At 45.5% G+C, this 27,150-nt stretch overlaps 1 protein-coding gene across 2 annotated transcripts in view; it reads left to right on the top strand.

The window, feature by feature from the left end:
• LOC141182600 (uncharacterized) overlaps positions 1 to 24,573 on the top strand; it is a 32,425-nt gene extending 7,852 nt beyond the window's left edge. Inside the window, exons 1-7 of one of the 2 annotated variants that reach the window (XM_073660761.1) lie at positions 7,147 to 7,514; positions 13,149 to 13,307; positions 13,437 to 13,616; positions 13,691 to 13,814; positions 13,898 to 13,995; positions 14,193 to 14,283; positions 22,328 to 24,573. In XM_073660761.1, coding sequence (XP_073516862.1) covers positions 13,215 to 13,307; positions 13,437 to 13,616; positions 13,691 to 13,814; positions 13,898 to 13,995; positions 14,193 to 14,283; positions 22,328 to 23,517 — 1,776 coding nt within the window. In that variant the 5' untranslated portion in view covers positions 7,147 to 7,514; positions 13,149 to 13,214 and the 3' untranslated portion in view covers positions 23,518 to 24,573. Of the gene's footprint in view, positions 1 to 7,146; positions 7,515 to 13,148; positions 13,308 to 13,436; positions 13,617 to 13,690; positions 13,815 to 13,897; positions 13,996 to 14,192; positions 14,284 to 22,327 lie in introns of those variants that run through there. The other variant, XM_073660760.1, reaches the window with a different exon arrangement.
• Positions 24,574 to 27,150: the final 2,577 nt, after the last annotated feature.

Raw genomic sequence — 27,150 nt, 5'->3', positions numbered from 1 at the left:
GGTACCATAGAACCTGTAAAAAAAAGAATAAAATAAAAAATATACATTATACTTTCCTTCTGATGGCCCCCGGTGTCCTTAGTGATGCGTCTCGGCTTGCTGGCAGCTCACGATGGTCTGAAAAGGACCTGCCATGACTAAAGTTGAGAATTCCAATACTGCGAATATCGGCCGATACCCGATATTTCAGTATCGGAATTCCGATACTTTTACAATATCGTATACCGGAATCGGAAGTTCCCATATTGCAATGAGCCAGTTTCATTTTATTCAGCCAATGAGGATCCTAAGAAGTGTGGGCACATCCTGTTAGGCATGTAGGCATCTTAACTAATGGCATGGCTGTGATTGGCTGCTGAAATGATGTCATGATGCACTATAAAAGCCGCCGCCACCATTTTCAGCTCACTCTGCTGTGAATTCAGTTAGGGATAGGACGCTGTTGTTCTGAGGGACAGTTTTAGCTACCTATTTGGTCTATTCTGCTTTACCCAAGCTACTTTATAAATCGCTGTGCCTTGCAGCACTAGTGCACAGTTCTCTGTGCTGTTCACCGCTGTCTGCAAGGTCTCTGTGTGTGACTGCAGCTCACCCTGCAGTGTGTGCTTCAAACACGTCTGGTTGTAGTGCACTCAGTGTGTGTCACTGCCTCATACATTGTCCTTATTTGCTAATTCATAATTTTTCCTGATATCTCCTATTAGTGTGGTGGTTCCATCCGTATTCAGCTAAATTGGTTCCAAACACACTATATAGGAGTAGTTAGAGGAGCCTTTCTGCAGCATTGTGCCCTGCAGCCCCAGCCAGATTAGTATTAGCCTATTTTTTGTAGCCTCATCTATTGCATTGTAGGTTACCTTCCTACATTGTAATAGCTACAAAAAGTTTGTGATACTATCGGTATTACATCTTTGGGCACATCCAGTGTCTTTTTGTGGCAAAAAAAACCTAAATAAAGTTCACCAAACACTCCACTTTACAGTTTTGTAGGCCACATTAGCTCATATTAAAGTCTAGTCCACACTTTATAAAATTAGTGTTTCTTATACCTGTTAGCAGCTGTTCAGGAATAAGCACACTAAGCCCTTAGTACTTTTCTGCCTATCTTTATCAGTCTACCAAGATGAAGAAGGCAGGGAGTAAGGCATGTGGGCGTGGGCGTGGGCGTGGAGTTTCTGCAGGGAGAGGACGTGAGGATTCTGTGCCTGCAGGAAGAGGACGTGGGGATTCTGTGCCTGCTGCGGGCACCAGTGACTCAGCATCCCCCAGTTTTACCAGGGAACAGTCCTTTATGCGCAGCTTTGTAGGAGCTAGCCGTACCCCACTGCTGCGGGAGGACCAAATTGAAGCCGTTGTCGGATGGATGGCAGCTAACGCATCGACTTCAATTAGTTCCAGATCCTCTCAGGTCCTGAGCACTGAAGAGCACCCATCTGTCTCTTCACCACCTGCCAAATTGCCCAGGCAGTCAGAGAGCCCTGGACAGGAGCCATCTCTACTTCTGTTCTCTGAATCTCTTGGCTTGGAAAGAGGGGGCCAGCCAAGCAGAATTCGAGAATTTGAAGAAGAGGTAGTATGCAGTGATGCGCAACCGTTTTGTCTCTCTGAATCTGAAGAGGCGGGTGGGCCAGTGCCTATGGTCAGCAGCACACCTCAGTACGCATCTGATGATGAGACTCAGGTGCCACTTTCTGGTGCGTACTGTGCTGTCGAGACTACCCAGGAGAAGCAGTTGTTTGAAGAGGGTGGTGTAGATGATGAGGTCCTTGACCCATCATGGCGTGAGGGACAGGAAGGTGGTGGGAGCAGCTCTGCGGAAGAGATTCCCCGAACGGCCCAAAAAGGAGGGAGGGGGAGGGGGCAGACTTGGTTGCCTGTAGCCTCCACTTCGGCACCCATTAGGAGCATGGCTCTTCCAAAATCCAAAGCGGGCGCTCCCAAGACTTACAGTGCCTGGTCCTTTTTTGACACAGTTGCAGGTGACATTTGCTTTGTCAAATGCAAGCTGTGTAATCAGAAGGTGAAAAGAGGGAAAAGTGTCAGCAACCTCAATACCACAAATATGTGGAAACATGTGCGGACCAAGCACGTGGTGGAGTTACAAAAACACACTGAAGACCTAGGCTAACCTACAGCGCCACCTACCACCTCTTCATCTTCAGCTCGTGTTGTAGAATCTTCCTCCAGCTCACACACAGCTGGTTCGGCTTCCTCACAGGATCGCCATGGAAGAATCTCTGGCACTGTTGTACAGAGACACAGTGTAATTCCACCCACAGCACCACTTTACCTGTCATCCTCACACTCCCAGGCCAGTCTACAGCCATCGTTAGCACAGGCATGGGAGAAAAGGCGCCCATACTCGGCAAACCACCCTCAAGCACAGGCTCTGAATGCTGGCATTGCTAAACTACTGGCCCTTGAAATGCTATCATTCAGGCTGGTGGAGACTGACACCTTCCGTAACTTTATGGCATTGGCAGTCCCACAATACAATGTGCCCAGCCGCTTTTATTTCAGCAGGCAAGCCGTCCCTGCCCTGCAACAGCATGTGGAGGGAAAAATTAAACATGCGCTACAAAACGCCATCAGTAGCAAGGTCCACCTGACCACCGATGCGTGGACCAGTAAGCATGGACAGGGACGATACCTTTCCCTCACTGCCCATTGGGGAAATGTTGTGGAGCCGGGTACAGATCTTGAGAGTGGCGCTGTACGTGTTCTGCCAACTCCAAGGATTGCAGGAATCCAGTCTGTACACATTGACTCCTCCTCATACTCCAGTTCCTCTGAATCAGCGCTGCAGGAGCCGTCACGGTCTACCTCCACATCGACCCGTGAACGGTTACCTGTTATGATGACCGATATGAGCACAGCCGTGGCCAAACGTCAACAGGCCGTATTAAAATTAATTTCTTTGGGGAGTCGAAGCCACACAGCGCAGGAGCTCTGGAATGCCATCAAGCAGCAGAGCGACGTGTGGTTTGTGCCAGCGAATCTCCAGCCAAGCATGGTAGTGTGTGACAATGGCCGAAATCTGGTGGCAGCTCTGGGCCTAGGCAACCTCACTCACATCCCATGTCTGGCACATGTGCTCAACTTGGTCGTGCAGAGTTTTTTGAGGGACTATCCGGATCTTGATGCACTGCTTCACAAGGTCCGCATAGAGTGCGCTCACTTGCGGCGTTCCAGCAACGCAAGATCGCGCATTGCAGCTCTGCAGCGCTGATTACGCCTTACGGAACATCGCATCATATGTGACCTACCCACCAGGTGGAATTCAACGTTACATATGTTGGAGAGGGTGTGTGAGCAGCAGGCAGCAGTAATGGAGTACCAGCTGCAGCAGGCGCAAACAAGTCGCAGTGCGCGCCGTTCACACTTCACCACCACTGAGTGGGCCTCTATGAAGGACATTTGCCACGTTTTGTGTGCCTTCGATTATTCCACGCGGATGGCGAGTGCAGATGATGCACTAGTCAGCATGACTATCCCCCTTATCTGCCTGCTTGAAAAAACACTGCAAGCACTAAGGGACGAGGTTTTGGAAGAGGTGGAAGATGAGTCACAAATGCCATCTGCTTCTCTACAGTGTGCGCAACGTGGTTCCTCACAAAGGCCTAGGCAGGGGACACTTTGTGAGTAGGATGAGGAGGAGTCAATGGAGGAGGAAGACATCTGTCCAGAGGAGGGAGGTACACAATGCTCTAGTAGTCAGTATCTAGAGCGAGGGTGGGGTGATGCAGAGCAGGCAGAGATCACGCCTCAAGCAGGGGACAGCGTTTCTTGGCCAGTTGGCAGTCTGCAGCACATGGTTGATTTCATGCTGCAGTGCCTGAGAAACGACCGTCGCATCGCCCACATTCTCAACACTGCTGATTATTGGGTGTCCACCCTCCTAGATCCTCGCTACCGGGACAACTTACAAAGCCTCATAACACCGTTGAACCGGGAGCGTAAAATGCGGGAATACCAAGACGCACTGGTGCATTCCATCATGTTCTCCATTCCAACCGAGAGCAGTGCTGCTAGTGCTTTACAAAGCAGCTCAGTGCGTCGAGGCAGTGGAGGAAGCTCTGCACAAAGAGGGAGCAGAAGCAGCGCCTCAGCACAAGGCAAGACCAGTATGGCCGAAGCGTGGCAAAGTTTTGTGTCCCCGCCGCCACAAATGTCTACACCATCACAGACGGCTCCACTCAGCAGGAGGCAACGTTTCCGTCAGATGGTGACAGACTACATGTCTTGCCCTCTCAGTGTACTCCCAGACGGCTCTTCTCCCTTCAAGTTTTGGGTCTGTAAGCTGGATTCATGGCCAGAGCTTAGCCAGTATGCATTGGAGGTGCTAGCTTGCCCTGCTGCTAGTGTATTATCGGAACGCGTCTTTAGTGCCGCAGGTGGTGTACTAACAGACCGTCGCATGCGACTATCCTCCGATAACGTTGACCGGCTTACTTTTCTCAAAATGAACAAGGCCTGGATCTCGCATGAATTTGCCAGTCCTCTTCCAGAATAAATAATTGGTTGGCAACAGTATCCAGGTCTCCTGTTGTGTTCATGTTTCTACCACCTGAACTGTAATCCCTGAGCTCCAACACCGCCAGTTGGCGCTCAGAAGTGCTGTCTGCACAGTCAACACTTGCTGCCGTGTTATTGGGGTTCAGTAACGTCAGCTGATCCCCAGCTGTGTGTCCGGCAAATTCTCCTGCTTTGTCCACATCCACTGTACTACTGATTTAAAACTTGCTCCAATTACACCTCTGACTCCTCTGTTTTTAGTATTTACCCTGGGCTCCAATACTGCTAGTTGCTGCTCAGAAGTGCCGTCTGCACAGTCAACGCTTGCTCCAGTGTTATTGGGGTTCAGTAACGTCAGCTGATCCCCAGCTGTGTGTCCGGCAAATTCTCCTGCTTTGTCCACATCCACTGTACTATTGATTTAAAACTTGCTCCAATTACACCTCCGGCTCCTCTGTTTATAATATTTACCCTGGGCTCCAATACCGCTAGTTGCTGCTCAGAAGTGCCGTCTGCACAGTCAACGCTTGCTCCAGTGTTATTGGGGTTCAGTAACGTCAGCTGATCCCCAGCTGTGTGTCCGGCAAATTCTCCTGCTTTGTCCACATCCACTGTACTATTGATTTAAAACTTGCTCCAATTACACCTCCGGCTCCTCTGTTTATAATATTTACCCTGGGCTCCAATACCGCTAGTTGCTGCTCAGAAGTGCCGTCTGCACAGTCAACGCTTGCTCCAGTGTTATTGGGGTTCAGTAACGTCAGCTGATCCCCAGCTGTGTGTCCGGCAAATTCTCCTGCTCTGTCCACATTCACACTACTACAGATTTTAAAGTTGCTCCAATTACGCCTCTGGCTCCACTCTGTTTTTAGTATTTACCCTGGGTTCCAGCACCGCCAGCTGTTTCCCAGCAGTGTCTTTGGCACGGGTACTCCCTCCTGCCCAGCCTGGTTCCAGCACGTCAGCTGTTTCCGGGTAGTGTCAACGTCACTTTGCCTCCAATGCGTTGTCCTGTCGTGTTGCGGTCGGGTTAGCCGACTCTATGGTGCCTGTAGTTTAGGTGACTCCTATGTGGGCTGCGAGATCTGGCAATGAAGGCTGGTTCCATAGTGCCAATAAGACAAGCACCCCCTGTAGGACTGTGGGTTTCGGTAACTGCGGCCGGATCGCGGCCTTGCAACTTTTTTTTACATGGGTACCTTATGCTACCCATCCGGGTTCCAGTACCGTCAGCTGGTTCTCGGCAGTGCCTTTGGCTTAGGTGCCTCCTTCTCGGTATCCAAGTTCCACCAATGTCTGCTGGTCCTTGGTAGTGCTTTCTGGCACAGGTACCTCCTGCTTAGTAACCGAGTTCCAGCACCGTCATCTGGTCCTCGGTAGTTCCATTGGCTCTTGTACCTTCTGCTACCCATCCGGGTTCCAGTACCGTCAGCTGGTTCTCGGCAGTGTCTTTGGCACGGTACTCCCTCCTGCCCAGCCTAGTTCCAGCACGCCAGCTGTTTCCGGGTAGTGTCAACGTCACTTTGCCTCCAATGCGTTGTCCTGTCGTGTTGCTTTTGGGTTAGCCGACTCTATGGTGCCTGCAGTTTAGGTGACTCCTATGTGGGCTGCAGGATCTGGCAATGAAGGCTGGTTCCATAGTGCCAATAAGACAAGCACCCCCTGTAGGAGTGTGGGTTTCGGTAGCTGCGGCCGGTTTGCGGCCTTGCAACTTTTTTTTACATGGGTACCTTCTGCTACCCATCCGGGTTCCAGTACCGTCAGCTGGTTCTCGGCAGTGCCTTTGGCTTAGGTGCCTCCTTCTCGGTATCCAAGTTCCACCAACGTCTGGTGGTCCTTGGTAGTGCTTTCTGGCACAGGTACCTCCTGCATAGTAACCGAGTTCCAGTACCGTCAGCTGGTCCTCAGTAGTTCCATTTGCTCTTGTACCTTCTGCTACCCATCCGGGTTCCAGTACCGTCAGCTGGTCCTCGGTAATTCCATTTGCTCTTGTACCTTCTGCTACCCATCCGGGTTCCAGTACCGTCAGCTGGTTCTCGGCAGTTCCTCAGCCTTCTTGTACCTTCTGCTACATTTCCAAGTTCAAGCTTTTTGAAATGGTTCTTGGTAATCACTCTGGATCTCTCTGACGAGGACCCTGAAGACCACCCCGAAGAAGACGAGGACCCCGAAGATGAGGACCCCGAAGACGAGGACCCTGAAGACGAGGACCCTGAAGACCACCCCGAAGAAGACGAGGACCCCGAAGATGACGACCCTGAACACGGGGACCCTGAAGACCACCCCGAAGAAGACGAGGACCCCGAAGACGACCCTGAACACGAGGACCCTGAAGACCACCCCGAAGAAGACGAGGACCCTGAAGACGAGGACCCCGAAGATTAGGACCCCGAAGATTAGGACCCCGAAGACGACGACCCTGAAGACCACCCCAAAGAAGACCAAGAAGATGACCCTGAAGAAGTTGACCAAGAGGACAAAGAAGAAGAAGACAACCACCAAGATACAGAAGAACAAGAGACAGAAAACCAAGAAGCAGAAGTACAAGAAGCTGAAGAACAAAAAGCGGAAGAACATTAAGCATAAGACTAAAAATCAGAGCAAAAGATAATATCTAAATTATAAGCAGAAGATGACTAAGCAGTGTATGGGGGTGAGTCCGTTCCTCCTCGTGGTGCCCCTGGAAAAGACCTGCTGCTGCAGGCCAAACTGAACGCGGACAAATCCTGTTGTAAATCTTTAGTGACGGGCAGAACGAAAGGTGTAATGTTCAAACTTTTATAGATAACAACTACAGGAATGCCTGTCACAAATAAGAATATGATGAAGAAGAAGAATATGAAGAAGATGAAGAAGTAGAATATGAAGAATGTAAAAAAAAAGAATAATACGAAGAAGATGAAGAAGAAGAAGATGAAGAAGGTGAAGAAGAAGTTGATGAAAAAGATGCTGATGCTGAGGATAATGAAGGAGAAAGTGTGGGAGAAGTAAAAAAGAAGGTGAAGAGCATGGAAGTAGTGAAACATAAATATCTGACAAAATATAAAAAAACTTAACATAGTCAATATTTCCGTAACTCAGAACGTCATAAAAAAAATATTAATTCCTGCTATTTCATTTGATTGGGCTAAACCTCTATGCCTTTGTTGTCTCCCCCACCTCCCCCAATACATTCTACATTATTCTTAGTTGTTTTCCTTCATGTAGAATTAACCTACAAGGAAAGAAAGGGTTTATTTTTATTCCGATATTTCTGTCCCATTGACTTGCATTGGTTTCCGGTATCGGAATCGGCGATATCCGATACTTTTTGGGTATCGGTCCGATCCGATATTTCCCGATATCGGAAGGTATCGCTCAACACTAGCCATGACGTCAATTAGTCATGTAACGGGTCACGCAACCGCTGACGTTGGCAGGTCCTTTAGTCTACCGCGAGCTGCCGGCAAGCCAGGACGCATCGGATAAAGACACCGGGGGCCATCAGAAGCCATCCGGTTGCATGGATTTATATAGTGTGACCAAGTTGTCAAGCACTTTTCAAGTGATGCTAAAATTGCTTGGAAAGCGCTTGACAATCCGCATGCGGAAATGCATGTGAAGAACGCTTCACTTCTGTACAATCCGCATGCGTTTTTTCTGCCAGGGAGATGCAGAAACGCTCAGGAAAAAAATCCAGAGCATTTCTGCATCGTGGGCACATAGCCTAAAAGATAATGCCTTACCAACACCAGGTCAGATTACCAATGCACTGCAGGATGCAGCAAGCCTCAATGATAAAGGCGGGGCCAGCACATGTGCAAAATACTGATGCAGACAGCCACTCACTAACCTACCATTTCATGGAGGGAGTGGCTGTGTAGTCTGCATAGGGCGCCAGTCACACAGATATGTGTGATGCACATTGTCTGGCTTGCAGCCTATTGATGACGCCCATACTATTAGGCTGTGTGCCCACAATGCGTTTTTAATGCGTTTCCGCAGCGTTTTTGCTGCTGCGGAAACGCATTAAAAACGGGCACGTGCTGCGGAAATTTCCGGTGCGGATTATCATTGCGGAAAAAAACGCAGCACTACCAATTATTTTGCGGAAGCGCTGCGTTTTCACCGCCATTGACTTGCATTAGAACGCGCCAATTCAGAAAGACTGCATCTGTACTTGCGTAATTGGCGCGTTCTAATGTGTAGATGGTACCTACAGGAGACTCTCCTCCACACCCAGGTACCATTAAAAAAGCTGTAAAAAAAGAATAAAATTAAAAATAAATATATACTTACCTTCTGGCGGCCCGCGGTGCGCTCCTCCTTGCTTCCCGGCACTTAGCGATGGAATGAAGGACCTGCTCTGACGTCAGAGTCCTGTGACGGGTGACGCGACGCTGACGTCGGCAGGTCCTTCAGTCTACCACTGCCGGCAGCCGGAACCGAGCGAAGCAAGACAGCGCAGGCCATCGGAGGGAATGTATAGATTTATTTTTTTACATTCTCTCAGGTCACACTATATAAATCCATGCTGGTTGCATGGATTTATATAGTGTGACCAAGTTGACAAGCACTTTCCAAGTGATGCTAAAATCGCTTGGAAAGCGCTTGTCAACCCGCATGCGGAAACGCAAGTGAAGAACGCTTCACTTCCACATGTCCCCGGCAGGAAAACGCATGTACAATCCGCATGCATTTTTTCTGCCAGGGAGATGCAGACACGCTCAGGAAAAAATCCTGAGCATTTCTGCATCGTGGGCACATAGCCTTAGATCATACGGGCTGCCAAGCACTATATACATGCAAGCACACAAGACATATGCCCCAATTCATCCAGCCAACACTAAAGAGGCCTGGTGGGGTATTTATCATGTTGTGTATTTATCTTATACACTATTTTTCATCTTTTTTGCACATTTTTTTGCACTATGCATCACACATATCTGTGTGACTGGCGCCCGCCTTATGCTGACTCCATCGGTGTGCATGTATAATACTACACAGTCACCCCCTCCATGAATTTGGTAGGTTAGTGAGTGTCTGTCTGCTTCAGTATTTTGCACATGTGCTGGCCCTGCCTTTATGATGCAGGCTTGCTGCATCCTGCAGTGCATTGGCAATCTGACCTGGTGTTGGTAAGGTATTATCTTTTACTGTGATGTTTTTTGAAATTATGTCCAATGTTCACCTATAGAACCTTTGCACGATCCGTTCTTGCGTTTTATCCACTCCCAGATGTCCCCCCAAGACATGTGAATGGGCCATGTCCAACACCTTCCGTCTAAAGGGGCCCGGCACTAACTGCTCCACACTCTCCTCCCTCACTTTCTTGACCTGGTACCACAACTCCTTACTCATCATAAAATGGGGAAACCTTGTGTCAGCCCCTGACTCCTGTGCAACCCCATTTATAATAGTGACATTATTAAAGGCTCCCTTCAGAGTTAGGTCCCTATATTGGGCAGACCCAAAATTCTCGCTGGTCACCCCTAACTCTGGAATTGCAGACTCAGGGGGCACTACCTCCTCATCCCCCACAAGGACACAAAAGGGAAACCTGTCTGACTCTGGGTGTGGTGATACCTCATTAGGGTTAATTTTTTTCTTATCTGAGCCAGCGAACCCAGAACCCTTCCCCCACAGATCCCAAAACAAGCAAAAGTCCCAGCCTATAATAATAGGGTGCAACAAGTCCTGAACGACGCCGACCTCGTGGGACTCTGTACCGTGGGCCATTTCAATGTCCACTCTTGCCCGTAGGGTAGTCTTTAGCATCACCATGAATGCACTGAACGCCGACTTTTTTCCCCGGGATAATTTGGAGAGGAAGGGTGGCCCTCATAAGGGTCACCAGGCTCCCGGAGTCTAGCAGTGCCTTTACTTCCCATCTGTTCACCTTCATGTGACATGCTTGTGGCCCCTCGCTGGGTGGACAGTTCACACTGCAGGCCGGATAAGCATAATATAAACAACGTTGTCCTATGTTGCAGTCCATTGCAGTCCATTGGCTCAAGGGTCAGGGGACAACAGGCAGCTATATGGCCTGGGCCGTGGCACCGCCAGCAAACAACATCACCTGTATGGACCTTGGGCACCACCTCCCTCGTCCATTTGGACCTTGGAAGTCCCACCACCTTTTGGGCCTCCACCCCCTGTTGGGAACTCCAGCATGTAGTGTGCTTCCTTCCCAAGGAACCTTCAACCCCCTGGTATCTCTCGATCAGTCCGACCAGTTCATCTGCATACCGGGGATCACCCTGGGCAACCCAAGGCTGTATGGGCCTCGGCAGGGAGTGCACAAACCGGTCCATCACCACCCACTCTACCATCTGCGCAGACATTGAGGACTCTGGCTCAGCCACTTCTGGACCAGGTGCAGCAGGTCAAACCTTTGGGACGGAGGTGGTTTGTTCCAGTGATACGAACCCGCTGTGCCCTGATAGTCATTGTCAACCCCAAGCGTGCGAGAATCTCAGTTTTTAGCTTGCCATACTCTTTCGCATCCTGCAAAGCTAAATCATAGTATGCCTTTTGGGCGTACTATGCAAAGCTAAATAGGGCGTACTATGCAAAGCTAAATAGGACGTCCTGCAAAGCTAAATCATAGTACGCCTACTACGCGTACTTCTGGGGCTCTCCAAGTCAAGTATGGCGACAGTACCTCTGCCCACTGCTCTTGTGGAAATTTCTCCCTCTCGGTGACCCTTTGAAACACCATCAGGAAAGTCTCATCCCCCAGGGTCATTTTCTGCAAAGCTCGTCATGCTGCCTTCCGGACATGGGAGTCATCAGTCGGACCTGGGGTTGGAGCTCTCATCCTGTCCTGGATGGCGGTTGCCAGAAGCTGCATCTGCTGATGTTGTTTCTGCTAGTGCTGCTGGATCTGCTGTAACTACAGCCTGTTGGTCTCCTGTTGATGCTGCTGCGACTGGACCAGGTGTTTAAGAAGGTCCTCCATTTCGTCTGGCGATGCTTGCTGGCTTGCGACAGACTTCACCCAGGGCATGCAGTCCATCCTGTAGCACTCATACGTCTCTGCTGGGAACGCTGCCTGCAAGTCTAACACTAATTGTGGAGGTTTTACTCACTTGGGTGTGACCGGAGGAAAACAGGAGGCATGTTCCTTTAAAAGTTCATGTGGGTTTATTTCTTCATAAACCCAGAAGCCAAACAGAAAAGAAAATAGCCTTTAGATCAGGCAAACAAAGTAATTGTCCTTAGCAGGTCTCTGCTCAGCCAGGCCTGTGTGGCACACAAGCTGGGGTAGCGTCCAGTGTCCTGGCTTGGTCTGAAGACAAACATACACAGGAGGCCTTCTCCCTCCAAACACACAGACCATGTGCCAAACAACAGCCTCCATTTTATAGGCTGTTAACCACACCCAGAGATGAGGTATGTGGGTAGCTGGACCCACCCATTCTCTCCTAGCTACCCGTAACCCGGCTCCCAGGTGCACCAACCGATCCTCTTAGTGCTTATCTGCCCTAGAGAAACACTCCGGGTTACATCACAGAGACCAGCCATCTCTGTGACACATGCCTCCCATTGACTATGCAACCATTAACCACCTTAGAATACCTTGATACATATCTGGTTTTATGATTACCCCACGGCTGATGAAAGGGAATCTGTCACCCCCTGGGACTTATCTGACCTCTAATATTGGTATACAGGTGATAGAAATGTGAGTCGATAAATACCTGTATGCCTCATATTAGAGGTCTGTTTGCTGAGAAATGGCTTTTTATTCAGTGAAGAGTCTGATGCTTGCTGTTCGTGGGGAGTGGATTCCCTTTAATAAATACTCACTTAGCCTCATTCTTCGTGCAGATACTAATAAATACAGGACCTATGAGATTTTTACCATATGATAGTTGGATAGTTAGGGGTGTATCATCCATAGCAGCAGCCCACAGGGCCACTATGGTGCCCGTGAAAAAACACAGAATTTGAGCTTGGTTTAAGTTGGTATCCATGCAGCACATAAATGCATGTTTACTATGGCAATAAATCAGAAAAAAACCTATAAGAAGAAAAATGATCATAAACCCTGCTGTAAATAAATAAATAAAAAGGAAAAGTGTATTTAAATAAAATAGGGTTCTTAGTAACTCTGTTTTTGATCAAAAATAGCATGAAAGCTATCCCACCATGGTAAAATGAACCCATTCAGGATAGTCCTACTCTGTTTAATATTAAAAACTTTACCATGTATCAAAGCCTCAAACTTCTGTGTGTGAATCAGACATGAGATCTAACGTGATAGAAGATTACAATCCGGGGAAGACGGGAAACATTCATATAGACGGCCGGAGGAGATGTAGTCAGTGAAGAACTCTGGCTAAATATGTTTGTAGAATCGTAGTTGAAGATGTCGTCGTCCTCCTCATGAAGTAGTTATTTCTCATGTCACGTGTAATGAATATCTCCTGCAGTATTGCTAATGCCGATTGCAGTGTCGGTAAATGAGACGAGAATTAGCTTTATGGAAGATGAGTCTATGAGAAACGTGTTCAGCTACAGACTCCAAGGAAGAAACTGCTTGTTGTATGTGGCCTAAAATATATAGGTTTTATTACTAGATGTAAAGCAGGAAACTAAATACTGTAAAATAATATATCTCCTCATATGTTTCCCCTTATTATCTCCAGTAATTGTATTATTACACAATATCAGATCCTCTCAGTGAAGATCTTCTATTTAAGAGAATTTTCCTTATGGACCCATCAAAGACAGATATGGATAAAGACAAGATGGCAGAGAGGATATTACACCTCACCCTAGAGATCCTCTTCCGTCTTACTGGAGAGGTGAGAGATTCCAATAACGTCACATTACGTCATTCTTATCTATGGGAATAACAGATGAACAGAACTGGAGAGGTGAGGACTCTGGAAATGTCTGTAGTGAGATTTATTTATATGTCTTTCCATAACCAGGATTACATAGTAGTGAAGAAGACCTCTAGTGAGCGCTGTCAGGTCCATGTGTCTGAGGGATGGGAAAGACCCCTGAGCTCAATCACAGGACCTCCATCTCACCCCTTCATACATGAGGACATCAATGACCAGAAGATCCTAGAACTCACCTACAAGATGATTGAGCTGCTGACTGGAGAGGTGACACTGCTGGGACATTATACTGTAACGCTATGAAAGGATCGGGGGGATGATGGTATCATTGTGTGTGTCAGGTTCCTATAAGATGTCAGGATGTCGCTGTCTATTTCTCCATGGAGGAGTGGGAGTATTTAGAAGGACACAAAGATTTGTACAAAGACGTCATGATGGAGGTTCCCCATCCCCTCACATCACCAGGTAATAGACAGGACTAAATACACACGGCCCATAATTATCTGTATGTAAAGAATAAATTCAGTCCCTGTATGTGTTTCTTCCAGATCTATCCAGTAACAGGACAACACCAGAGAGATGTCCCCGTCCTCTTCTTCCACAGGACTGTAAACAAGAAGATCCCAATGTTCCTCAGGATCATCAGGTAGATGGAGAGAAGGTGTCATGAGATCTCCCCTATGATGTGTAGACGGCTGTGAAGGTCTTGTATTCAGTCTTGTTTTATCCACCAGTTTTATATGTTTTATACTTGTGTAATGAGAACAGTGGAGATGGCAGGATTAGAGCTGATCATAGATGTGACTTCTCATCTGTTTGTGACTTTTACAATATTTGTTTCAGGGTGAAGATCTCACCCATATTAATACTATAGAGGCATATGTAAGGGGTTATGAGCGGTGTAAAGAGGAGATTCTTACATATGACTACCCAGGTGAGTAGTAACCACTAAATGTACAGAAGTCACAGATTCTTCTCTGTCACCGGTTGTGGCTGCTTTATCGGTGGTGTAGTCCGGCCTTATCACAATCGTGTGATCGCCATTTTGCCTCTAGACCACAACATTCTCTTCCACCCAAAACTGTTCAAATGATTTTGGGCATTGAAACCCTTTTCCATAGAACTTACAACCAGGAGGATCCACCTACCCCCTGTGATTAGGAGACGCTACCTGCCCAGATCTGTAAACCACAAAGCCAGAAAATCACTTGAAAAAAATATTATGATGGGACTGTAAGAGAAAGCGGAGGGTAATGATGCTGTTGGCTTCCTAGAACCCTGATATCTTATTGGATGAATCTACCTTCTCTCCCTTCTGTGCTGCTGAATGTGCTCATATGGTCCCTACAAGACCAGGTCCAGTCTTTCTGGCCAAACTTCACTTTTATGATCGACAACATTAAATGTGCAGTGAGGGCCAAGTGTGAATTTCTGTACAATAACAACAGAGTTTCCCTTTATCCCGACTTACCAATTTCTTTTAAAACCAACTAACTTCAAACAGGATTGTGATAAACTAAGCAAAAAAAAACATTACACCTGTGCCATGATATATCTCTAAGCTAAATTTAAGATGCCTCATCTCTGCAGTATTATAAAAAGTTCCCTTTGAACGTCTAATATTTCTTCTTGAAATTCATCTGATAGAAAATATTGTCCCTTACGATAGTTTAGATTACGAAGAGCCACCGAGCCCCATACTCTAATTACCCCAGAGAGGTTTCACCACTAGTTACTCACTACTTACTGATGAAGACTGTTGAGTTTGATCATTTCAGTAGATGTGTTATGGTCTGTACTCACAGTTTTGACTATGGTAGTTAGTGCCCAAAATACTCTGATTTAACCCCTTCCTGCAGCCAGTTTTGTGTGCCTATCTGAGCCCATTTTTCAAATCTGACATGTGTCACTTTATGTGGTGATAACTTTGGAATTCTTCACAAAGGATAATAGGAAACAAATGGACCTTACAAATTATATTCCATCTTCTCTTGAATCTGACAATACCCTATATACGGTTATACACTACTGTCTGGGCACATGGCAGGTTAAGAAGGGCAGGAGCGCCATTTAGCTATTTGAATGCAGATTTTGCTGGGATAGTGTGCAGACACAATGTATTGGGGACACTATTCGTTGTCACCTGGCAGCTCAAAAGATAGCTACCACAAACAGGCTTGGCACTATCTACTCCATTTTCCAGATCCCAGGGTTTGCCTTGCTCATCATCCTTTAACCCCTCTACATGGATTTGGACTTAGACAGAGACCCCCTAGGCTTGGGCCACAGTGTTACCTAATGTTCTGTGGTGTGAGCTGGCAAGAAGAATAGTCAGATAGCCAGGTCAGAACCAGGAGGTCAGAGAAAATATAAAATCACACAAGAGTAGTCAGTAAACGGGCCGAGGTCACAACAGGAAACAAATACACAATCCGGGAGCTGAGCACAGAGGACTGAACCAGAGGAGAACAACGCTGTATCTGGCAGATTCTGGTAATATGCTTCCAGCTTTAGTAGGGTGCGGTGCTTTCCAGTTGGCTGAAACAAGGAGCAGATTACTCCAGCTGGACAGCACACACACCCATACTGCCAGACTGGATGGTACTACTGGTCCCAGCAACCCTAATCTTAGTGGCTGGACAGAGCCTGCGCCGCCCAGAGCTTATGGTTTTGACGTCTCCTCCATCACCAGCGCCGCCTGCAGGATGAATAAGGCGGCTCCTGGTGAGAGAAGCAGACGTCGCAGGAGCAGATCCCAGAGGAGATGGGACCCACCATTTGCAGAAGCCCTAATGTGACCAAATTGCAGAAAACCAGAGCAGTAGAAATCCCCATAAAGTGACACCATTTTGGAAATTATAACCCTCAGTGAAATAATCTATAGGAGTAGTTGTTATGTTCTGCTACCAAAGCTAAGGAAAGAGAGGAGATCTGTCCCTACTATAAGACTCAGCTGAATCCCTACGATGTAACAGGGAACCTGATCCTGCGATCAGACCTGCTAAAGTCCTAATCTAGTCTGTACGGAGACCTAAAGATGTGAGGGGGGAATCCCTACAAGTACTAAGGACTGGGAGGAATATGGGACACCTCCTAACAGAAATAGTAGCAGACAGACGAACAAACAAAATAGATAGAACATAGAGGTCCGTAGACCAAGCAAACTAACCGAGTTAGATACAGAGCACAGGCTAGCTAGAAAGTAGATATACAATGAAGTCCAGCAAAGCCAGAAGGGCGGAGCAGGATTAAATAGGCCAACAAGGTCATGTGACCAGCAAAGGAAAAAAAAACTAACAGCAAGGTTCTAACAGTACCCCCCCTTCTAAGAGGATCCTCCGGATCCCCTAGGACCAGGCTTATCAGGAAATCTCCTGTGAAACGCTCTGATAAGTCTGGACGCGGAAACATCATCTGACCTCACCCAAGAGTTATCCTCGGGTCCGAAACCTTTCCAGGCCACAAGATACTGCAAACTACCTCTATACCGTCTAGAGTCAAGGATGCGAGAAATTTCATATTCCCCGACCTCCACCACCGGAGGAACAGAGGCAGAGGCGTCACCATCCGACACAACAGCTTTTTTTAACAGAGAGACATGAAAGACCGGATTAATTCTCCAGGAGGTAGGAACCTCCAACCTAACAGCAGATTGGTTGACAACCTGAAGCACCTTAAAGGGCCCAACAAACTTGGGACCCAATTTCTTAGAAGGAATCCTCAACCGCAGATTCCTAGAGGACAACCAAACCATGTCACCAACAGCGAACAAAACCTCCTGTCGTTTCCTATCAAAGTAGTCTTTAGATTTTCTGTTGGCCTCCTGAAGATTACCACGCACATCCGTCCAAACTCTTTCCAAATCACCGGAAAAATTCTCCTCCTCAGGCACGGCAGATCCCAACTTGGAGAACGACCCAAACGACGGATGTCTCCCAGAACAACAAAAAAAAGGCGAACAACCAGCAGAAGAAGATGTATGATTGTTCAGAGCAAATTCGGCAAGTGGCAGAAACTCAGACCACCCCTCTTGATTGTCTGCCACAAAACAACGCAAGAACTGCTCAACATCCTGGTTTTTCCTTTCTGTCTGGCCATTAGATTCAGGATGATATCCGGACGAAAACGACAAATGAATTCCCAACCTGTCACAAAAGGCACGCCAAAAACGAGCCACGAACTGAGGACCCCTATCAGAAACAATGTCAGTAGGAACGCCATGAAGTCTGACAATTTCCTTGACAAAGGCCTTAGCGAGAGTTTTAGCGCAGGGCAGTTTGACGAAGGGAACCAAGTGACACATCTTGCTAAAACGGTCCACGACCACCCAGATGACAGTAAAACCCTCAGAGGAGGGAAGGTCAGTTATAAAGTCCATAGCCAAATGTGTCCAAGGAGCACTGGGGACCTCCAAAGGACAAAGCAACCCCGCAGCAGGAGTATGTGAGGACTTAGATCTAGCACATATAGTACATTGGCGCACCCACTTAATGACTTCCTTCTGCCATCCAGGCCACCAAAAACTGCGACCCACCAGTCTCTTGGTCTCAGAGATTCCGGGATGACCTGCCAACCGAGATTCGTGACACTCAACAAACAAATCTCTCCTAAAGGTCCCAGGCACAAACAACCTCCCATGAAGAGTGTTAGATGGGGCATTCTCCTGAGCTTTAAGAATCTCATCTTCCAAAACGGAGTCTAAAGCAGCTATCACAACACCTTCTTGTAAAATGTTTTCCTCTTTCTCAGCACCGACTATGGGAGAAAAACTGCGAGACAAGGCATCCGCCTTAACATTCTTAGTACCAGGGATGTAAGTAACGGAGAAATTAAACCGCGAGAAAAACAGTGCCCACCTAGCCTGACGGGCATTCAGGCGCTTGGCAGCATCAAGATATATCAGATTTTTATGATCCGTAAGAACCTGAACGGGAAATTCCGCACCTTCCAAGAAGTGGCGCCAGTGTTCAAATGCGAGTTTAATAGCCAATAATTCCCGATTACCAATATCGTAATTCAGTTCAGTCTCCGAAAAATTTTTTGAAAAAAAGGCACAGGGATGTAATCCATCCCCGTTATCCTGAGACAATACTGCGCCAACCCCCACAGAGGAAGCATCAACCTCAACCAAAAACGGCCTAGTAACATCAGGCTGCATAAGGATGGGAGCAGAGGTGAACCTCTCCTTGAGATACACAAAAGCTTCAATGGCCTCAGAAGACCACTGAACCGCATCAGCACCTTTCCTGGTGAGATCAGTCAGAGGTTTGACAATACTAGAAAAATTTTTTATGAATTTTCTGTAGTAATTGGCGAAACCCAAAAACCTCTGTATCGATTTCAAACCAATAGGCCTAGGCCATTCCTGCACAGCCTGAACCTTAACCGGATCCATCTCAAAACCTTTGCTGGAGATAATGTAGCCCAAAAAACTAATTCTCTGTACAGCGAACTCACATTTCTCCAGCTTAGCAAAAAGCGAATTGTCCATTAATAACTGTAATACCTCACGCACGCTCCGCCAATGAGACTCCAGATCTGGCGAATAAATCAAAATGTCATCCAAATACACAACCACATTTTTACCGATCAAAGGTCTAAGGATGTCATTAATCAGATTCTGAAAAAATGCAGGAGCATTAGTAAGACCAAAAGGCATAACCAGATTCTCAAAATGACCCACAGGAGTGTTAAAAGCAGTCTTCCATTCATCACCCTCCTTCATGCGCAACAGATTGTATGCCCCCTTAAGGTCAATTTTAGAGAACCACTTGGCCCCCAATAACTGGTTAAACAGATCAGGAATCAATGGCAGTGGGTAAGGATTGCGTACAGTAATTTTGTTAATCTCACGAAAATCCAGACAAGGACGTAAACCGCCGTCCTTTTTTTTTACAAAAAAAAATCCAACCGCCACAGGAGACTTAGAGGGCCTAATGTGACCGGCGGCCAAACTTGTCTGTATGTATTCCTCCAAAGCCTTCCTCTCAGGAATGGTAAGGTTAAATAAACGACTTTTAGGAAGAGTCGCTCCAGGGACAAATTCAATAGAACAATCATAGTCTCTATGGGGAGGCAAAACCTGCGATTCCTTCTCAGAAAAAACTCTCCAAAAATCCTGAATAGGAACAGGCAATTCTCCCCTATCCAAAGCTGCAATACGCCCGTTACAACACTTGTCATAACATTTATGGCTCCAGGATTTAATTTCACTGGTAGACCAATCCAGTACAGGATTGTGAAATTTTAACCAGGGTAAACCCAATATTACTGGAGAAGGCAAGTTATTCAACACTACCAAATCCAATTTCTCATGGTGAACACCATTAATAGTGAGAGGAAATTCACTGACCTTGAGAGTAATATTCTTCAAAGGGGAGCCATCCACGGAAACCACAGCAATGGGGGATGATAAAGGTTCAGGTTTTAAATTGAGTTTTTCCACGAATCCCCCATCAATTACATTCAGTGTAGACCCACAATCAACAAACACCCGAAATTCCATTAATTTTTCCTGAGCAATCGTGGAAGCAGCTAAAAATATACCCTTGGAATTTAAACAGGCAATACGGGCGTGACTGACCATTTTTTTTTCTTTCTTCATACGAAGCTCACAGCCTTTAATCAAATGACCAGATTTTCCGCAATAGAAACACAAGCCTTCTGAAAAACGACGGTCTTTTTCTTGAGAGCGAGGTGCCACCGATCCAATCTCCATCGGTTCACCACTGTTAGTACACACATTATCATAACCAGAAACTGACATAGCAGAGGATTTGCTCTCATTAACCCTAGCACGCAGTCTTCTATCCACCCGTATAGCTAATTGCATAGCCTGTTGCAAATCCTCAGGTGTAGGATAAGCAATTAGCAGGTCTTTAACCCTTTCACTGAGCCCAGCAAGAAATAGACTTTTCAGAACAGAATCGTTCCACCCTGTTTGAGTGGACCAACGACGAAAATGAGTACAATATTTTTCAACATTACCTGATCCTTGTTTTAAACGTCTCAACTCAGTCTCAGCTGATGCCACACGGTCAGGATCATCATATAATAGTCCTAAAGCAGAAAAAAACTATCCACTGATCTGAAGCATGTATCACTAGGTTGCAAAGAAAAGGCCCACTCCTGAGGCTCTTTGCGCAAAAGTGACATTATGAACCCTACGCGCTGGGATTCATCCCCAGAGGACTTGGGTCTCAAACGAAAATACAATAAGCAAGCATTTTTAAATGAAAAAAATTCTCGATGTTCACCAAAAAATAAATCCGGCAAACATACCTTAGGCTCCAAGAAATATGCTCCAGGACAGTTACTCACGTGCTGACGGAGCTCGGCCACTTCCAGAGAGAGTCCCTGCAGGTGTTTAGCCAAATCCTGAACCGACACCATGATGGAACAAAAAAAAAAAAAAAAATCTTTCCTTAGAGAATTTGCAGGCTGGACTTACTGTTATGTTCTGCTACCAAAGCTAAGGAAAGAGAGGAGATCTGTCCCTACTATAAGACTCAGCTGAATCCCTACGATGTAACAGGGAACCTGATCCTGCGATCAGACCTGCTAAAGTCCTAATCTAGTCTGTACGGAGACCTAAAGATGTGAGGGGGGAATCCCTACAAGTACTAAGGACTGGGAGGAATATGGGACACCTCCTAACAGAAATAGTAGCAGACAGACGAACAAACAAAATAGATAGAACATAGAGGTCCGTAGACCAAGCAAACTAACAGAGTTAGATACAGAGTACAGGCTAGCTAGAAAGTAGATATACAATGAAGTCCAGCAAAGCCAGAAGGGCGGAGCAGGATTAAATAGGCCAACAAGGTCATGTGACCAGCAAAGGAAAAAAAACCTAACAGCAAGGTTCTAACAGTAGTGACTATTTTGACTCCACAGGCACTTTCCGGAAATTAGCACGCAGTGGATGATGGAGAGTGAAAATTACAAATATATAATTTCATTACCCAACACATTGTGCCCAGATTGTGCTCCAGGAGACACACACCATCAATTAATTGGGTTCTTCTCACTATAGTAATGCCGAATACATGGAGGCTAAATGTGGTTTGAGCGCACTGCAAGGCTCTGAAGTGAGGGGGAGATCTGACTTTGGGAGAGTGGATATTGCTGGATTGGGTTATGGAAGCCATGTTGCTTTTCAAAAGCCTTTGAGCCACTAATAATGTGGAAACCTCTGGTTTTCCATTGACAGATGGTGGACCTGAGTGGGGACTTGTTTTTTGTGAGATGAGTAGAAGTTTTTATTGATATTATTTTTGCCTACATAACATTGTTTGGTGACTTTTTATTCCATATTTGGGAGGCAGAATTAACAGACAGTTGAACACTACGCTCCACTGGTTCATGCTATGAGGTTTTCTATTAGATTGTGAACTGTTATTGTCTTGATGAATAATGACGGCTAACATAGGGCAAAATTAAAAAAAATCACAGAAAAAGATACAGCCTTACCAACACCAAATCATATAACAAATGCACTAGCAGGATGCAGCAGACCCCCATGATAAGGGGGGGGGGGGCAACGCAGGTGCAAAATACTGGTGGAGCAACCACTCACAAACCTACAAATTCATGCAGGGGGTGGTTGCCTAGTATTAAAGATGCACACAGAAGAAGCTTGCATAGGACGCCACTCACACAGGTAGGTGTGATGCAGTGTCTGGCTTAGGATAGTGATGATGCCCATACTATTACATCAGGAAGGCTGCCCAGCGCTATATAAGTGCACCCCACATGGACAGACACCCCAGTACACCCAACCAACACTAAAATGCTAATGCATTTGTTATCTGATTTGGTGTTGGTAAGGCTGATTTTTTCTGTGATATGTTTTCTTGGTAGATAATGATACTTTTACATAAAGTACATTTTTACGTAGAGTTTAATTAGAAATATTCAACAATATAAATTTTAAGGATATGTTATTCATAAATAATAATTGGTTTTATTCTTGGCAGATGACTGTACCAGGAGATCAGAGGGACAGCTGACATCTTCAGTTTTTAAAACAGATGATCTTGAGATCACACAAGATACAATTGAAGTGAATGTCATTACTCCAGATTTACCATCATCCCTTCACAGCAAAGATCTGTCATCTGATCATTTGAAACAGGTCCTGTCTTCTGATTCATTACCGACTAATAAGGAAAATCAAAGTCACAAAATAAGCATTAAAAAACAAACTGCTCCTAAAACAAAGAAGCCATTTTCATGTTCAGAATATGGAAATAGTTTTTCCCTTGAAACTTCTTTTCTTAAACATCAAAGCATTCACACAGCAGAGAATATATTTTTTTGTTTCAAGTGTGGGAAATTTTTTAACCAGAAATCAAATCTGGTTAATCACCAGAGAAGTCACACAGAGGAGAAGCCATTTTCTTGTTCAGAAAGTGGAAAATGTTTTACAGACAAATCAAGTTTAATCAAATATCAGAGAACTCACACAGGGGAGAAGCCTTTTTGCTGTTCAGAATGTGGGAAATGTTTTAGCCAGAAATCAGATTTGGTTAATCACCAGAGGACTCACACAGGGGAGAAGCCTTTTTCCTGTTCGGAATGTGGAAAATGTTTTAGCCAGAAATCAGGTTTGGTTAAGCACAAGAGAACTCACACAGGGGAGAAGCCCTTTTCCTGTTCAGAATGTGGAAAATGTTTTAGCCGGAAAACATATTTGGTTATACACCAGAGAATTCACACATGGGAGAAGCCTTTTTCCTGTTTAGAATGTGGAAAATGTTTTAGCCGGAAAACATATTTGGTTAAGCACAACAGAACTCACACAGGGGAAAAGCCTTTTTCCTGTTCAGAATGTGGAAAATGTTTTAGCCGGAAATCAGTTTTGGTTAAGCACAACAGAACTCACACAGGGGAGAAGCCTTTTTCCTGTTCAGAATGTGGGAAATGTTTTATCCAGAAATCAGATTTGGTTAATCACCGGAGAACTCACACAGGGGAGAAGCCTTTTTTCTGTTCAGAATGTGGGAAATATTTTAGCTGGAAATCAGATTTGGTTAAGCACAAGAGAATTCACACAGGGGAGAAGCCTTTTTCCTGTTCAGAATGTGGGAAATGCTTTAAAGATAAATCAGATTTGGTTAAGCACCAGAGAACTCACACAGACGAGAAGCCATTTTCATGTTCTTAATGTGGGAAATGTTTTACACGGAAATCAACTCTTAACAAACTTCATAGAAATCACACAGGGGAGAAGCCTTTTACATTTTTAACCGAAAATTGTATCTTCATAAAGGGGTTGTCCACTACTAGGGCAACTCCTTCTAATTCCTCATGTTTGGCCTTGTTAAAATAAAAACACTCATACGCACTTACTGTTCTGGCGCCATTCCATTGGTGTCACAACTTGCGTTTCCGTAAGGCTGTTACATCACACAATCCTGCTGCCAATCAACGCCACCTTCAGATGTATTGTACATCAACAGGAAGGACATGGCCTGGACATAGCACCAAGAGAATGCACACACTGAACGCACTCTCTTCAGACCGTGTTCTTGGGGGAATTATAAGCAATTTACACCCTCAAACATGACTTTCGATATGGGAAAGAAAGACGAGATCAGAGGTTAATCTGAGGTCCTCCACCTCTGTCAGCATGTCTGGTATGCAGCGTTTCTTATGGAAGGTCTTATCTTCCTGCTCCGGAGCTATTACTGCCTCACCTCAGCGTTCACCTCAGCGTGGAAAAAGAAGCAGTCTTAACCATCATGATGTCAGACAGCTCCAGCCTGTAAGTCCTGCGCCAACTTCTCTCTTAATGTAGGCCTCACAAGAAAACAGCTCCACAAATCTCCCTCTACTCTCACCGAAGCCCACAGATTGAGCAGTGCTTGCTTCACAGGGACATTTACCCCCCAGCCACAGGTTATTCTGATATGGGGAACAACATAACTTATTTCATAGAATGGTAGAATTGGAAGGGACCTCCTGGGTCATCTGGTCCAACCCCCTGCTCAAAGCCGGATACTCTAAATCATCTCAGACAGATGTCTGTTCAGCCTCTGTTTGAAGACGTCCATTGAAGGAGAACTCACCACCTCTTGTGGCAGCCTGTTCCACTCATTGATCACCCTAACTGTCAAAAAGTTTTTTCTAATATCTAATCTGTGTCTCCTCCCATTCAGTTTCATCCCATTGCTTCTAGTCTTTCCTTGTGCAAATGAGAATAAAGATGATCCTTCTACAATGTGACAGCCCTTGACATATTTGTAGACAGCTATTAAGTCTCCTCTCAGTCTTCTTTTTTACAAGCTAAACATTCCCAAATCCTATAACCGTTCCTCATAGGACATGGTTTGCAGACCGGTCACCATTCTGGTCGCTCTTCTCTGAACTTGCTCCAGTTTGTCAATGTCTTTTTTAAAATATGGTACCCAAAACTGAACACAGTATTCCAGATGAGGTCTGACCAAAGAGGAGTAAAGTGCGATAATGACTTCACGTGATCTAGACTGTATGCTTCTGTTAATACATCCCAGAATTGTATTTGCCTTTTTTGCATCACACTGTTGACTCCTGTTCAGTCTATGATCTATTAGTATACCTAAGTCTTTTTCACATGTACTGTTGCTTAGCTCTATACCTCCCATTCTGTATATGCTTTTTTCATTTTTATTGCCAAGACGTAGTACTTTGCATTTTTATATCATTTGCATTTGTATATCAGATTGCGTCTATCCCTACTAAAGAAGATATGGAGCAATATATTCAGAGGCTGGAGACCACATACAATACTGAAATACGTCCCCTCACTTCTATCCTGTCACAGCTTACTGACAAGTTACAGAGATTAGAGGATAATGTCGTCCAAGTTAGAGGCCATCATAATGCTCAGAAACTAACACTGGATCTTCACAGCCAGTAAATAAACCATCTGTTTAATATGGTTGATGATCAAGAAAATGGCAATAATATCTGGATAAGGGGTATACCTGAAAGCATCAATGCACAAGTGATTATGCCAACACTGCAATCATTATTCAATAATATCCTTGGTGATTCTATTGATAAGGAGGTGGAGATTTATAAGGCGCACTGGGCAATAGGCAATCATGGCCCAGATCCTGAGCGTCCAAGGGACATTATCTGTCGTATACATTTTTTTCAATGTAAAAGAGGCCATTGTGAGGAAAGCAGAGGAGTTGGGTCCTGGTGATTTCAATGGAAAACGCATATAATTGCTCTCATACAGTACAGATGAAAAGTTTGGACACACCTTCTCATTTAAAGATTTTTCTACATTTTCATGACTATGAAAATTGTACATTCACACTGAAGGCATCAAAACTATGAATTAACACATATGGAATTATATACTTAACAAAAAAGTGTGAAACAACTGAAAATATGTCTTATATTCTAGGTTCTTCAAAGTAGCCACCTTTTGCTTTGATGACTGCTTTGCATACTCTTGGCATTCTCTTGATGAGCTTCAAGATGTAGTCACCGGAAATGGTTTTCACTTCACAGGTGTGCCCTGTCAGGTTTAATAAGTGAGATTTCTTACCTTATAAATGGGGTTGGGACCATCAGTTGTGTTGTACAGAAGTCAGGTGGATACACAGCTGATAGTCCTACTGAATAGACTGTTAGCTGCTTTTTTCTTGCCATAATACAAATTCTAAGTAAAGAAAAACGAGTGGCCATCATTACTTTAAGAAATGAAGGTCAGTCAGTCCGAAAAATTAGGCAAACTTTGAAAGTGTCCCCAAGTGCAGTTGCAAAAACCATCAAGTGCTACAAAGAAACTGGCTCACATGAGAACCGCCCCAGGAACGGAAGACCAAGAGTCACCTCTGCTTCTGAGGATAAGTTTATCCAAGTCACCAGCCTCAGAAATCGCAGGTTAACAGCAGCTCAGATTAGAGACCAGGTCAATGCCACACAGAGTTCTAGCAGCAAACACATCTCTACAACAACTGTTAAGAGGAGACTTTGTGCAGCAGGCCTTCATGGTAAAATAGCTGCTAGGAAACCACTGCTAAGGACAGGCAACAAGCAGAAGAGACTTGTTTTGGTTAAAGAACACAAGGAATAGACATTAGACCAGTGGAAATCTGGACTTTGGTCTGATGAGTCCAAATTTGAGATCTTTGGTTCCAACCACCTTGTTTTGGGCAACGCAGAAAAGGTGAACGGATGGACTCTACATGCTTGGTTCCCACCGTGAAGCATGGAGGAGGTGTGATGGTGTGGGGGTGCTTTGATGGTGACACTCTTGGAGATTTATTCAAAATTGAAGGCATACTGAACCAGCATGGCAACCGCAGCATCTTGCAGCGGCATGCTATTCCATCCGGTTTGTGTTTAGTTGGACCATCATTTATTTTTCAACAGGACAATGACCCCAAACACACCTCCAGGCTGTGTAAGGGCTATTAGACCAACAAGCAGAGTGATGGGGTGCTACGCCAGATGACCTGGCCTCCATAGTCACCAGACCTGAACCCAATCGAGATGGTTTGGGGTGAACTGGACCGCAGAGTGAAGGCAAAAGGGCCAACAAGTGCTAAGCATCTCTGGGAACTCCTTCAAGATTGTTGGAAGACCACTTCCGGTGACTACTTCTTGAAGCCCATCAAGAGAATGCCAAAAGTGTACAAAGCAGTCATCAAAGCAAAAGGTGGCTACTTTGAAGAACCTAGAATATAAGACATATTTTCAGTTGTTTCACACTTTTTTGTTAAGTATATAATTCCACATGTGTTAATTCATAGTTTTGATGCCTTCAGTGTGAATGTACAATTTTCATAGTCATGAAAAT

Source organism: Phyllobates terribilis, unplaced genomic scaffold, assembly GCF_046119375.1.
Source record: "Phyllobates terribilis strain yellow unplaced genomic scaffold, ASM4611937v1 Scaffold_35__1_contigs__length_13245226, whole genome shotgun sequence".
NCBI lineage: Eukaryota > Metazoa > Chordata > Amphibia > Anura > Dendrobatidae > Phyllobates > Phyllobates terribilis.
The sequence above is the reverse complement of the archived record's forward strand: the minus strand, read 5'-3'. Positions and strand labels throughout refer to the sequence as shown.